The sequence below is a fragment of the Artibeus jamaicensis genome, unplaced genomic scaffold (assembly GCF_021234435.1).
Source record: "Artibeus jamaicensis isolate MK-2021 breed Jamaican fruit bat unplaced genomic scaffold, CSHL_Jam_final contig_447, whole genome shotgun sequence".
Classification (NCBI taxonomy): Eukaryota; Metazoa; Chordata; class Mammalia; order Chiroptera; family Phyllostomidae; genus Artibeus; species Artibeus jamaicensis.
In genome coordinates this window covers 2,614,946-2,628,520 of record NW_026521834.1, presented here as the reverse complement: position 1 = coordinate 2,628,520, position 13,575 = coordinate 2,614,946, and the positions used below count along the sequence as shown (strand labels likewise).

Here is a 13,575-nt window from a genome sequence, read left to right as displayed (position 1 = left end):
AATTTTAATATACTTGGTATTTCTTGTGTATTAATTAAAATGATAATGTTTCATCTAAAATGGAGCTTCCCTGGCCAGTGTGGGGTCGTGGGTTCTATTTCCAGTCGGGGCACATGCCTAGTACAATCCTGAGTCCTAGCACATAAGAAGGTAACCAGTCAATTGCTTCTCTTGCATAGATACTTCTCTTTCTTCCTCTGCCTAAAAAAAGCAAATAAAAGCCTTGGCTGGTGTAGCTCAGTGGATTGAGCACGGGCCTGTGAAGCAGAAGGTCACTGGTTCGGTTCCCAGTCAGGGCACATGCCTGGGTTGCAGACTGGGTCCCTGGTAGGGAACACATGACAGGCAACCACACATTGATGTTTCTCTCCCACTCTTTCGCCTTCCCATCCCCTCTCTCTAAAAATAAATAAAATGTTTTTTAAATAATAAATAAAGCAAGTAAAAATGTTGTCAGATGAGAAGAATAGAATAGAATAGAATAGAATAGAATAGAATAGAATAGAATAGAATAGAATAGAATAGAGAATACCAGACAAAAACAAACCTTGGAAACAAGAAGGCTATAAGAAATATATTAAGAGACTACAGTTATTCCCATGACTTAAAAAATCATAGAGTCTTTCGAGTTGAATACAGTCAGTTACTGCCTCGTTTGTTTTCTGTGCCCTTTTTTTTTTTTTTAAGGTCATCTTTGGGTGAAGAACTGTCAGGATCTTTTGCAGTCCACCTACAACAAACAACGCTTTGATCAACCTTTAGAGGCTTCAGTCTGGCTGAAGAATTTCAAAACTGTAAATGAACGTTTCTTGAGTCAGGTAACTAGACTCCTAGAACTTTGGTGCTGGACATTTATTAAATAGATCTTTGTACCCTGAGTACCAGTAGACTGGAAAACTAGTATCGTGGTTGAGATAAGTATACTATTTTCTATTTCTTTCATATATTTTACTCACAGTGAGTTCACAATCTGAAACTCATTTATCCATGTGAAATAGAGGCAGCAGTAGGCTGCTCCCATCTTGTGTGTAGCATGTTGAAGTCCATATTAATTCATTAACTTTCCCAAGGTCGCAATCTCAAGTCTTCTAAAGCATATTTTCAACTACATCATTTTCTCTAGATAAGAAGATCATTTTTGGAACCAGAAATGTATTGGTAAAGTTACTCTTTCCTCTGGTAATTCTAAAATATGATCTCTAGGCCAGGGTTTTTCAACTCTAGATATTTAGAATCTTCTAGGAGCTTATTAAAAATCTAGGTGCCAAGGGCTTATCCTGGACATTCCTAGTCTGAATCAAATGTATGACCCTGACCAGATGGCTCAGCTGGTTGTGTGTCATCCACAAAGCTAAAAGTCACTGGTTTGATTTCTAGTCAGGGCACATGCCTGGGTTGGCAAGAGGCAACCAACCGGTCAATGTTTCTCTCACACAGCAATGTTTCTCTCCCTCTCTTTCTCCCTTCCTTCCCCTCACTTTAAGAATAAGTAAATAAAACCTTAAAAAGAAAAAGGATCGTGTGTCTGTGTGTGTGTGTGTGTGTGTGTTTAAGACCCAGGGAGAAATAGACTAGATAGCATTCACTTCCATACTGAGATCTCTTATCCTCCTACCTTCTCAGCTAGGGATCAGTTCATCCTTCAGTTGAGCCACTTCAATAAAAGCCACTTTTGGTTTTTATTTTGTTTGTTTTTAGATAAAAACTCAAGAGAAGTATGTCTGGAATAAGCGAGAAAGCACTGAGAAAGGCAGCCTTCTGGGAGAAGTAATCGAACAGGTATAAAGAAACTGTGTGCTGTGCCCAAACCAGGGAGGCCTCTCCCAGACAGGACTGTAAGCCACTGTCTCCCTTTGCTACAGGGCATAACACGGGTGAGGAACGCCACAGATGCCGTCGGGATTGTGCTCAAAGAGCTAAAGAGGCAAAGCTCTCTGGGTATTTTTCACCTCCTGGTGGCAGTGGATGGAGTCAATGCTCTCTGGGGGAGGACCACACTGGAAAGAGAAGATAAAAGCCCAGTAGGGAAACAGTTTCTCTGTTCTGGTTTCACTGATTTCTGTTGACATCACACACATAGGCTGGGGCTTAATAAACATGCGATATATTTTCTTGCTCTGGGATTGTATGAATTAAGATGTATAGTGAAAAGAGAATTAAAGGAGGTGATACCAAGTTCCACTATCCACCGAAAACTAAGATTATCTTGAAAACAGCATGACAGCAGAAGCTATTTTTTCTTCCGTTGTCAAATTTTTCTTTCTAGTCTCTTAAAAATGAGGCTGTGTGGTCTAAGCAGGGAAGATCAGAAGCATCGAGGGAGGGACTGATTTGGGGTGATGGGGGTTTCCTCCCTTAGGGACTGTTTTTAACTTCCAGAAGCACAGCAGTTTTAGGGACAGCAACTATGTAGCTTATCTCAGAGGCTGTACCTTCAGGTCATTGAGGAGATTTTTAGTTGTCAGTTCAGTTGACTCAGGGAGCATCCAGGCAAAGCAAGCAATGGTCTCTTTTTTTCTGCTCCCATTCCCTCCCCCTCAAATATTGACCAATGAGCAGATCGCGCCAGAGGAACTAGCACTTATTTACAACTTGAGGAAAATGGTGAAAAATGATTGGGTGAGTGCATATGATACCTAACACATTTCATAACGAAATGTATTTTTATTTTAAAGATCTACAACTACCTTATTGCTAGTACCTTCCAGTCACTAGTTTTATGGACAAAAAATTCTTATGTTTAATTCCCATAACTGTACCAAGTTTAAAATCTATGTATTTGGTTTCTCATCTTTCCACTTGACTGAAACAACCTTATTCAAAATCATTTTATTTAAATATTAGTGTGATTACTTTGCTTGCAATTGTTCAAAGTGTTTTTATATCCTCTATCTTTTTTAGCTTTATCTAATTTGGCTTTTTCTCCTTCCTTTCAGAGCGGAGGTGCCATCGTGCTGACTCTGAGCCAGACTGGGTCCCTTTTTAAACCCCGGAAAGCCTTTTTGCCCCAGGAGCTGCTAGGAAAGGTCAGATCACTGGCAAATTTGTTTTTCCTCAGATGGTCATTCTTTGTAAAGACTTTTCTTTTTCTGACATAATTTCAGACTTGGAGAAAAATTATATTCCTGTATAAATTCACCCAGGTTCCTAAAATGTTAACACTTTACCATTATTTGCTTTATTCTTCTCTCTCCATTTGTTTTTTTCTGAATTTCAGAAAAATAAAAATAAATCATAGAAACCTGTGACAATAACCTGAGACACAGTGCCTCCTTATCTCTAAGTCATATGTACTGCCTAAAACCAGAGACATCCCAGTGTATAACCATAGCACAATTATCTGGATCAGGAAATTGCTATTGATATAATACTGTTAACTAATCCATAGAACTTACTCTGATTTTGCCAGTATATTCTTTTTTTTTTTTTTAAGATTTTATTTATTTATTTATTTTTAGAGAGAGGGGGAGGGAGAGAGAAAGAGAAAGAAAGAAACATCAGTATGTAAGAAAAACCAGCCGAGGACCTGGCTGGCAACCCAGGCATGTGCCCTGACACGAAATGAAACCAGCAACCTTTCAGTTTGTGGGAACAGCGCCCACTCCAGTGAGCCACACTGGTCAGAGCCCCAGTATACTCTCTACAGGAAAAAAGTCCTGGGCAGTGTATGGCATTTAGTTGTCATCTCTCTTTTGTCTCCTTTAATCTGCCATAGTCTCTTTTATAATCTTAATATTTATATTTCTGTTTTTGAAGAATTCATGCCAGTTATCTTAAGGGTTATTTTATGAGAATGTCTGATGTTTTCTCCTGATAATATGTGATTTCAGGAGTGATATGTGTTCTTAGTGCATAATATTAGGAGGCACATGAAACCTGTTTCTCCGACCACTGGCGGAGGTAACTTGGAACACTTGGTTAAGGTTATCCACTTAGTTTCTCCTCACTAGAGTTACTTTTACTTTTATAATGAATAACTACCTTGTGGAGGTACACTTTGAGACTAGGTTAATGTCCTGTTACTTCTCAAATTTATACTCAAACTTACGAGTTTTAGTGTACATTGATGATTCTTCCCTAAATCAGTTATTATAATAATTACAAAATAGACGTTTTCTAGTTCTGTCATTTCCTCTAAATCTGTCAGTTGGCTTTCTATCATGTGTAAGAACTTTCCTTTCTCCCTTATGTGTTTATTTGTTTCGGTGCATGTGGACCCTTAACCTTTACTATCATTATTTATGTTGGTGCTTAAATTCTCCCAGATTCAGCCTGTAGGAGCCCCTTCAAGTTGGCTTTTGCCGCCTGGACACACCCTGACCAGAGATCGAACCTGTGACTTAGGTGTGTGCCCCAACCAGGAATTGAATCCCACAGCCGTTTGGATCATGGAACAATGCTCCAACCAACTGAGCCACCTGGTCAGGGCTTCTGTGACCTTTTAACATGTACATGTCATTCTTTCTCTGTTTCTTTTCAGAATAAGAGTAAGTTTCAGGTTTATCTGTACTCTCTGTGCCCCGGTTTTAAAATTAGCCATTTCTCCTAGGACCCTTGATTCCGTTTACAGGAGAATGGTATTTAGAAGTCAGGGATGCTAGGTGTACTTAATGTTACTGGAGTGTCACTTCTGGGCCCTCCAGCAGAGTTGGTAAATGGGTGTGTGTAATATTCAGGTGTATATGGACTGTATGCATATATGTGCTTATATGTACGTACCCATACATGTATATCTGTGTCTGTGTTGTAAAAAAACAAAACAAAGGGAAAAAAGAAAAAAATAATAAAACAAAGTCCACAAAAAATAAATAAACCATGAGTTCTTACTGATAGTTCCAGTTCCAGGCGAGCATCACAGCATTCACAGTAAATATCCTTCCCCTTTTCCATATTTATAACCCTCATCTTGAACAATAAGAAATCTGCTGTTAGCCTTGGCTGGTGTGGCTCAGTGGATTAATCTCTGGCCTGCAGACCAAGATGTTGTTGATTCAGTTCCCAGTCAGGGCACGTGCCTGGGTTGCGGGCCAGCTTCCCAGTCAGGGGCGTGTAAGAGGCAGTTAGTGGATATTTCTCTCCCTTACTTTCTCCCCACCTTCCCCTCTCTCTAAAAATAAATAAAATATTTTTTAATTTTTAGTAAAAGAAATTTGTTATTATCCACAAAATATTTAATTGTTAGCTCTGTCTTAGGTTGTAGTAAAAGTTTCAGAATTACTAACCCTTGACTCTACAAAAAATAGCTATGAACTGGAGCACAGTCTTTAAGTACTTTTTGTCTTTAACCTAAACCAGTGTTCTGTTTAGAAGTTAACTTGGGGTTCTCAACCGGGTCGGTTCCCTCGGGGGCTGGGAGAGACGGCTGTAGGCTTCGGAAGGAGGAGGGAACTCGCCCAAGCGGCAGTGGAGGGCGCCGCCATTTCCCTGCTCTGACCCCACCTCCACATACAGCGTCATAACCCAGCGACTCTGAGCGGCCCGGCCCAGGTGAACCACCTAAGGCACTGCTCCTCCGCACCCAGCTGTGAGAAGCGGCAGAGGGGGTCGCCATTTCCCCGCTCGGGCCACGCCCCCACATACAGCGTCACAACCCAGCGACCTGGGAATCCAAGGCACCACTTCTTCAAGGGCCCGAACAGACCAAGAATGGCGCAGGAGGATCTCAGAGCCCCAGAAATAAATCTAAGCGATGAAGAAATAGCAAATCTCACAAACGCACAGTTTAAAACATTGGTTATCAAGATCCTCACAGAACTGGTTGATTATACGGACAAATTAGACAAATATATGAAGGCAAAACTCAGTGAAATGAATGGAATTGCACAGGACACCAATAGCAATGAAAAGGAAACTGGGACTCAAATCAATGGAGTGGACCAGAAGAAAGCAAATAATGGCCAAACAGAAAAGAGTCAAAAAGCAAGAATTCAAAGAAATGAGGAGAGTCTTAGGAACCTCCAGGACATCTTTAAACGCTCCAACATCCGAATTATAGGGGTACCAGAAGGGGGGAAAGGCACAGCCACCAGTGGAAAACTTATTTGAACAAATAATAAAGGAGAATTTCCCCAATCTGGCAAAGGAAATAGACTTCCAGGAAATCCAGGAAGCTCAGAGAGTACCAAAGAAGTTGGACCCAAGAAGGAACACACCAAGGCACATCGTAATTACATTAGCCAAGATAAAAATGAAGGAGAGAATCCTAGAAGCAGCAAGAGCTAAGGGGACAGTCACCTACAAAGGAGTCCCCATCAGACTGTCAGCTGATTTCTCAAAAGAGACCTTACAGGCAAGAAGGGGCTGGAAAGAGGTATTCCAAGTCATGAAATCTAAAGACCTACAACCAAGATTGCTCTATCCAGCAAAACTTTCATTTAAAATGGAAGGACAGATAAGGTGCTTCTCAGGGGAGATAAAAAAAAAAAAAGAGTTAAATAATTAGTGGGGAGGGCCGATGGGGGGGGGGGGGGGCGAAAAGTAACGTATACACCTAAAACTAATACAAAATAATATTTAATATCAAAATAAAATACAATTTAAAAAGAGGTTAAGTTAGTTTCCCTTATCCCTTCAGTGTTCTATTTTGAAATTTAAGATACAGTAGTCCCCGTTTACACCTGGTTTCATTTTCCACAGTGTCATTTACCTGCGGCCAACTGTGGTCTGAAAATATTAAATTAAAAGTTCCAGAAATAAATAACTCATAAGTTTTAAACTGGACACTCTTCTGAGTAATGTGATCAGATTTCATCCCCCATTCTGCTCAGGACACGAGTCATCTCTGTCTAGAATGCCCATGCTGTGCATGCTCCCTGCCCGTGAGTCACTTAGTCATGATTACTACCCGCCTTTGCAGTGTCGCGGTGCCTGTGTTCAAGTAACCCTTGCTTTACTTCATAATGGCCCCAAAGCATAAGAGCAGTGATGCAGTTCAGGTATGCCAAAGAGAAGCTGTAGGTGCTTCCTTTGGGAGAAAAGGTATGTATGTATAGGGAAAAAACATAGTATATATAGGATTTAGTAATCTGCAGGTTTGGGAGCCCACTGGGGGTGCTGGAATGTATCCCCAGTGGGTAAGGGGTACTACTGTACAGTTTGATTGCTTAATTTGTTTCTATTTATGTTCCATTTAGAGTCTTTTCCACATCCTTGTTTTGTTTTGTTTTGTTTTTTGAGTATATGAACTGTGAAAACTGTTAACTGTTGAATTCAGAACTATGAAAAATTAAAATGTGTATATGTTTATGTATGTGTGCATATATATGTATTCAAACAAGTGGAATCGCCCCTCAAGTATTCTTGTGAAATACAATACTCATGGCCGTGCAGAGCAGCAGCTGCCAGCCTCTCTGTGTGGAGCCCCATGTAAGGCAGGATGGCCCAAGTGGGAAGAAAAGCAAAGGCCTTGACGTGAAAATAGTTAATAAAATTGGTCTCTCTGCTGACCTGTCACACCACCTCCCCCCTTTTTTCCTGCTCATTTGTCACTTAACAGTCAATATATCTTTATCCTTTTTCTTCTACAGGAAGGATTTGATGCCCTTGACCCTTTTATTCCTATCCTGGTTTCCAACTATAATCCAAAAGAATTTGAAAGTTGTATTCAGTATTATTTGGAAAACAATTGGCTCCAACATGAGAAAGGTCAGTTGTTAAATTTTTTCATATAAGAGCTTTATGGTCTCAGGAAGAGTCCCACTGAGCCAGAGCCTTGATTTCTCCTTCCCTCAACAGCAGCCTGTAATTTGTATTTCCTCTTTTCCTTTATCTTGACTTCTTTCTGCAGATTAGGTGGTTCAAAAAGGTGTGATGCTAGGGGCGATGGTCCTAAAAGCACCCAGAAGAAGATGCTCATGCTACAAGAGGCCAAACCAAGTGCCTCCATTTAGTTTGGGTGGCTACCCCACTCTCGTTGTTACATCTCTCTCTGTCTCTCTCTCTCTCTTTCTTTCTTTCTTTTTCTTTGCTGCTTTAATCTTTTTTGTTCATTGTTGCATTTTATTTATCATTCAGCAAACTTCAATTGACTTATATGCTAGGCCACCCACAGAATAACTGATAGTGTGTGAGAAACCACCCCCACAGCAAACCAGACCCTTGCTGTACCTGCCCTAGTCTGTGTACATGACAGAATTCCAGCTGTTCTTTTTATCCTTCTCCTCAACTTGGGAATGGGGAAGGGTAGAATGATGTAGTGGAAAAGTAAAGGTCATTCTATTGCTAGAGAAGTAGCTGCACTTGGAATAGGATATTGAATAAAGGAAAAAATATAAAGCAGCTGCGGCAATAGTGGTTTGGGAAACATAGAGAGATTTCTGAGGGGTTGGGAGATTTGACAAAGTCCTCAAGTCCAGAACATATTCTTGGAGCAGCAGGAGAGATAGATGCTGGATTGAAAGAATAGAGACAGAAAGCGGGTGCTGATTTGGATGCTAGAGCCTCTGACCACAGAATTTTCTGGGTAACATAATGCTGCAGGAGAAAACTGTCAGTTAATATGTTTTATTCCATTTTAGCTTACACGGAAGAAGGGAAAAAGGAACTGCTGTTCCTAAGTAATGCGAATCCTGGGCAGCTGGAGCGGCTGTGTGCCTACCTCTAAGCCGAAGTCACAACACAGGTGGAAGACAATGGGAATTCCCTTTAAGAGACCCAGTCCAACAGGGAGTTCCACAACACATGTGAAGAGCCCGTGGGGCTGAACAGGACTGCAGTCGGCTCCCACCCTGTGCTAAAATTGCTTCCTTCTAACATGACTATATTGGGAATGAGACATCCTCTTGTTCCTGAAATTAATGTCAGTTTATTATATGTGGTTTTCACATTTTAATTAACCATGAATCCTTTCCCTATAATTAAATTAAGTTTCTTTCTTAAAATGCTGTGTTAGATTTATAAGAGGAAAGAGTCTTCAGATTGGCCAAATTGAATTTCTCTGGCATTCTGCTTCTTGGGTATGTAAAGAGACTAAAGTCCACAGAAATTTCCAGTAGTGCTATTTTCCAGACTTTATTCAGTTCAGGAGCATGACATTCACAGCTTAACTTCGCCCTCCCAAACTCTTCCCATTCACTTCCTGTTAACACTTTTGTCAGCCTTCTCTGTGAACCTTCCTGAAACCCCACCAGAATCTGGCAGCTCTGTCTGGTACAGCCCCTTCATACATGTTTCTGAAAGAATTAAGTAATAAACTCCTACAGTGTGCATTGTGTGCCAGTATTAACTTATCCTTAATGCATATAGAGCAGTACTAGCTGTGTTGTACCATCTTTGGGAGATTTGAGAAAATAATGACTCAAATCAGTTTCACTAGAGTTTAATTTGCTGACCACACCCAGGGTGTTGGTATAAACAGGAGTTTGTGTCCCAAATTTACCACTTATTTGTTGTCTGTCTTAGGGGTCTCTTACCCTTCCCATTTCCTTCTCTAAGTTCACCTTTTCTTAGAGTAATAATAATGCCACACTGTCAGGGATTTCTTGAGAATTATATCACATAGTATATGTAAAATGTCTCACACATTGTAGGTACCTATTAAGTGATAGGCGGCTACCGTTTATAACTTGGATTTTATAAGGCTTTAGTTGGAAGGTTACTATGGGGGTTCAAGTCAAGACTGTAGCATAGGTAAACATGGTACTTGGAACCTCCCACAACCATATCAGAATTACAACTAAATTACAAAACAACCATCATGCAGAATGCCTGGGATCTAGCTGAAAAGAAGCTCTTTAAGGACATACAGAAGAAGCTATGTTGTAACTGGTAGGAGAAAAGAGACACTGAACGGCCTGATCATGCGAGCGCGGTTAAAGATTGGGAGGGATCTCTCGGCTGTAGAGGTCTTCCCAGAGGAGTGACAGGTCCTGGGTCCTCATTAAAACCCCCCAGCCCAGGGTTTTAGTGCCAGGAAGAGATGTCCCCATAACTTCTTGGATTTGAAAACCAGCGGGGATTATGACTGATTGAGATGGAGGATTCTGTAGTTCAAGTCCCTCTTAAAGGACCCCACTCAGATCTACTCAATTCACTCACCCTGAGCTCTATCACTGGGGCAGAAGGGGAATTGAGATGGAGGCTCCTGTAGTTCAAGTCCCTCTTAAAGGGCCCTCACTCACATCTACTCAATTCACTCACCCTGAGCTCTATCACTGGGGCAGAAGGGGAGGAACTGAACTGTCTGGCTTCAGGATGAGAGCTGGAGGGGCAACTGTCTGAAGGAAGTGCTGGCGCAGGCCATTATTCCATTGCAAAATCCTCTCCCCATAGAAACACTAGGCAGGTGCCATCTCAGAGTCTTCAACAACCCGGCTATGTGTTTTGCCCCACCCTGGCGATTCCATGAGACCCCCACCCCACCTCACTTGGTGGCCCATCCAAGATATTTCCAGTGGCTTTTCCATGCAAATCACCTCTCCTCCCTCAAGCTTCACATTTTCCTAAAATCTCTCAAATTAGCATCTAGTAGCCTCACCATACCCCACACCTCTTGCTAAGTTGCCTTGGGCCCAGCACTAGCAGCAGCCAGCATCAGTTTGCAACTTGGCCTCTCCTGGGTCCCTGTAAGACCAGCACATGTAGCAGCCATCTGCAGACTGCACTGTAGCTTCATGTCAGGTGGGCCTGGGCAGGGTACAGTCAGTGGCTGACCTTGCACCTAAGAGAAGCCGCCAGAGCCAGTATACCCAGTGTACAGCTTAAGGCTCTACTGGACTACAGTCCAACCACCTGCACAAGTGATACATTCAGGATGCACACTGCAAGCCCCAAAGGCCCTACTGTAGCAAGACCTGCTCTGTGGGATTGGTCCCTATACAGCAATTCTCTGCTACACTCAGCCAGTCCTTGCAGCCTATATACCTGAGATCAACCCTTCCTAGTATGTGGCAGCAACAATCAAGACCCAACTACAACAAGACAGTGCACACAGCCCAGGAGATGTGCCTGGAGCACCCACTCAGGTGACCAAGGAGGCTGTGCCACTGAACACTAGGAGACATCTACTACATAAGGCCACTACATAAGTCAGGGAGATGAGCAGTTCTACCTAATACATAGACACATACACAGGGAAGCAGCCTAAATGAAACAGAGACAAGCAAACTATCAGAAACAGTTCAAAACAATACTTACATCCTGCCTGGTGTGGCTCAGTGGATTGAGTACTGGTTTAGAAAACAAAACGTTGTGAGTCCAATTTGGGATTAGGGCACATGCCTAGGTTGTGGGCCAGGTCCCCAGTTGGAGGTGTGTGAGAGGTAACTGATCAATGTTTCTCTCACATATTGATGTTTCCCTCCCCCTTTCTCTGACAATAAATAAATAAAATCTTAAAAACAAAACAAAAAACAATAGCTACAAGGATACTCCAGGAATTTACTGAAAACTTCAATAGCAACTTCTGGCCAAGATGGAGGCACAGATAGACACAGTGTGCCTCCTCGAACAACCAAAACAAGGACAACAACAAATTTGAAACAAAAAACAACCAGAACTGACAGAAAATCAAACTATGGAAGTCTGACAACCAAGGAGTTAAAGAAGGCACATTCATCCAGACCGGTAGGAGGGGCGGCAACAGGCAGCCAGACACAGAGGACTTGAGGCAAAGTGGTGGCTGGTGGACCCAGCGAGGTGGTGGCTTGTGAACCGGGCAGTCCCACATTCACACACAGATAAACCAGGAGGAACAACTGAGGAGTGAGACAGACTGCACAACCCAGGGTTCCAGTGCAGGAAAATAAAGCCTCAAAGCCTCTGACTGAAAACACCTGTGGGGGTTGAGGCGGTGGGAGAAATTTCCAGCCTCACCAGAGAGTTCATTAGAGAGACCCACAGGGTCCTAAAATGTACACAAGCCCACTCACAGGGGAATCAGCACCAGGAGGGTCCAATTTGCTTGTGGTTAGCGGGAAAAGTGACTGAAAACCATCAGCAGACGAAGTGCCATAGTTCCCTCCTGGACCCCTGACCCTCATTGAACATTACAAAGCAATGATGTGGGATACCCTGCCCTGATGACTACCTAAGGCTCTGCCCCAAAGTATGTAGCAGGTCCGCAGAGGAAACAAAAATATCCAAATGAAAGAACAATTCAAAGCTCCAGAAAAAATACAACTAAGTGATGATGAGATAACCAACCTATCAGATGCACAGTGTTCAAAACACTGGTTATCAGGATGCTCCTGGAACTCACTGGATACTTCAACAGCATAAAAAAAGACCCAGGCAGAAATGAAGGTCGCATTATGTAAAATAAAGAAAAATCTACAGGGAACCAACCGTATGGAAAGGAAACCAGGACTCAAATCAACAATTTGGAACAGAAGGAAGAAATACACATTCAACCAGAACAGGATGAAGAAACAAGAATTTGAAAAAATGAGGAGAGGCTTAAGAACCTCCAAGACATCTTTAAACATTCCAACATTCGAATCATAGGGGTGCCAGAAGGAGAAGAGGAAGAGCAAGAAATTGAAAACTTCTTTGAAGAAACAATGAAGAACTTCCCCAATCTGGCAAAGGAAATAGCCTTTCAGGAAGTTCAGGAAGCTTGGAAAGTCCCAAAGAAGTCAGACCCAAGGAAGCATACACCAAGGCACATCATAATTACATTAGCCAAGATTAAAGAGAAGGAAAGAATCAAAAGCAGCAAGAGAAAAGGAGACAGTTACCTACAAAGGAGTTCCCATAAGGCTATCAGCTGATTTCTCAAAAGACACTGTGCAGGCAAGAAAGGGCTGGAAAGAAGTATTCAAAATTCTGAAGGGGTGGGCGGTTGGACCGGGCCGGCAAGTCCGCACGGCAAGCGGCAGTGGAGGGCGACGCCATCTCCCTGCTCTGACCCCACCTCCACATACAGCGTCATAACCCAGCGACTCTGAGTGGCCCGGCCCAGGTGAACCACCTAAGGCACTGCTCCTCCGCACCCAGCTGTGAGAAGCGGCAGAGGGGGTCGCCATTTCCCCCGCTCTGGCCACGCCCCCACATACAGCGTCACAACCCAGCGACCTGGGAAGCCAAGCCGTGGCTTCTCACACTTAAAGGGCCCGAACAGACCAAGAATGGCGCAGGAGGATCTCAGAGCCCCAGAAATAAATCTAAGCGATGAAGAAATAGCAAAACTCACAGACGCACAGTTTAAAAAATTGGTGATCAGGATCCTCACAGAACTGGTTGATTATACGGACAAATTAGACAAATATATGAAGGCAAAACTCAGTGAAATGAATGGAATTGCACAGGACACCAATAGCAATGAAAAGGAAACTGGGACTCAAATCAATGGAGTGGACCAGAAGAAAGCAAATAATGGCCAAACAGAAAAGAGTCAAGAAGCAAGAATTCAAAGAAATGAGGAGAGTCTTAGGAACCTCCAGGACATCTTTAAATGCTCCAACATCCGAATTATAGGGGTACCAGAAGGGGGAAAGGCACAGCCACCAGTGGAAAACTTATTTGAACAAATAATAAAGGAGAATTTCCCCAATCTGGCAAAGGAAATAGACTTCCAGGGAAATCCAGGAAGCTCAGAGAGTACCAAAGAAGTTGGACCCAAGAAGGAACACACCAAGG

The 13,575-nt window shown here is 42.5% G+C and overlaps 1 protein-coding gene across 11 annotated transcripts in view; it reads left to right on the top strand.

Annotated features, from left to right (window-relative positions):
• DAP3 (death associated protein 3) overlaps nt 1-9,211 on the top strand; it is a 42,057-nt gene extending 32,846 nt beyond the window's left edge. For 9 of the 11 annotated variants that reach the window (XM_053666259.1, XM_053666254.1, XM_053666260.1 and 6 more), the window contains 7 exons: nt 688-818; nt 1,699-1,779; nt 1,863-2,021; nt 2,560-2,619; nt 2,937-3,026; nt 7,527-7,644; nt 8,517-9,211. In XM_053666259.1, coding sequence (XP_053522234.1) covers nt 688-818; nt 1,699-1,779; nt 1,863-2,021; nt 2,560-2,619; nt 2,937-3,026; nt 7,527-7,644; nt 8,517-8,602 — 725 coding nt within the window. In that variant the 3' untranslated portion in view covers nt 8,603-9,211. The remainder of the gene's footprint in view (nt 1-687; nt 819-1,698; nt 1,780-1,862; nt 2,022-2,559; nt 2,620-2,936; nt 3,027-7,526; nt 7,645-8,516) is intronic. The other 2 variants (XM_053666261.1, XM_053666255.1) reach the window with 2 other exon arrangements.
• The last annotated feature ends 4,364 nt before the right edge of the window (nt 9,212-13,575 follow it).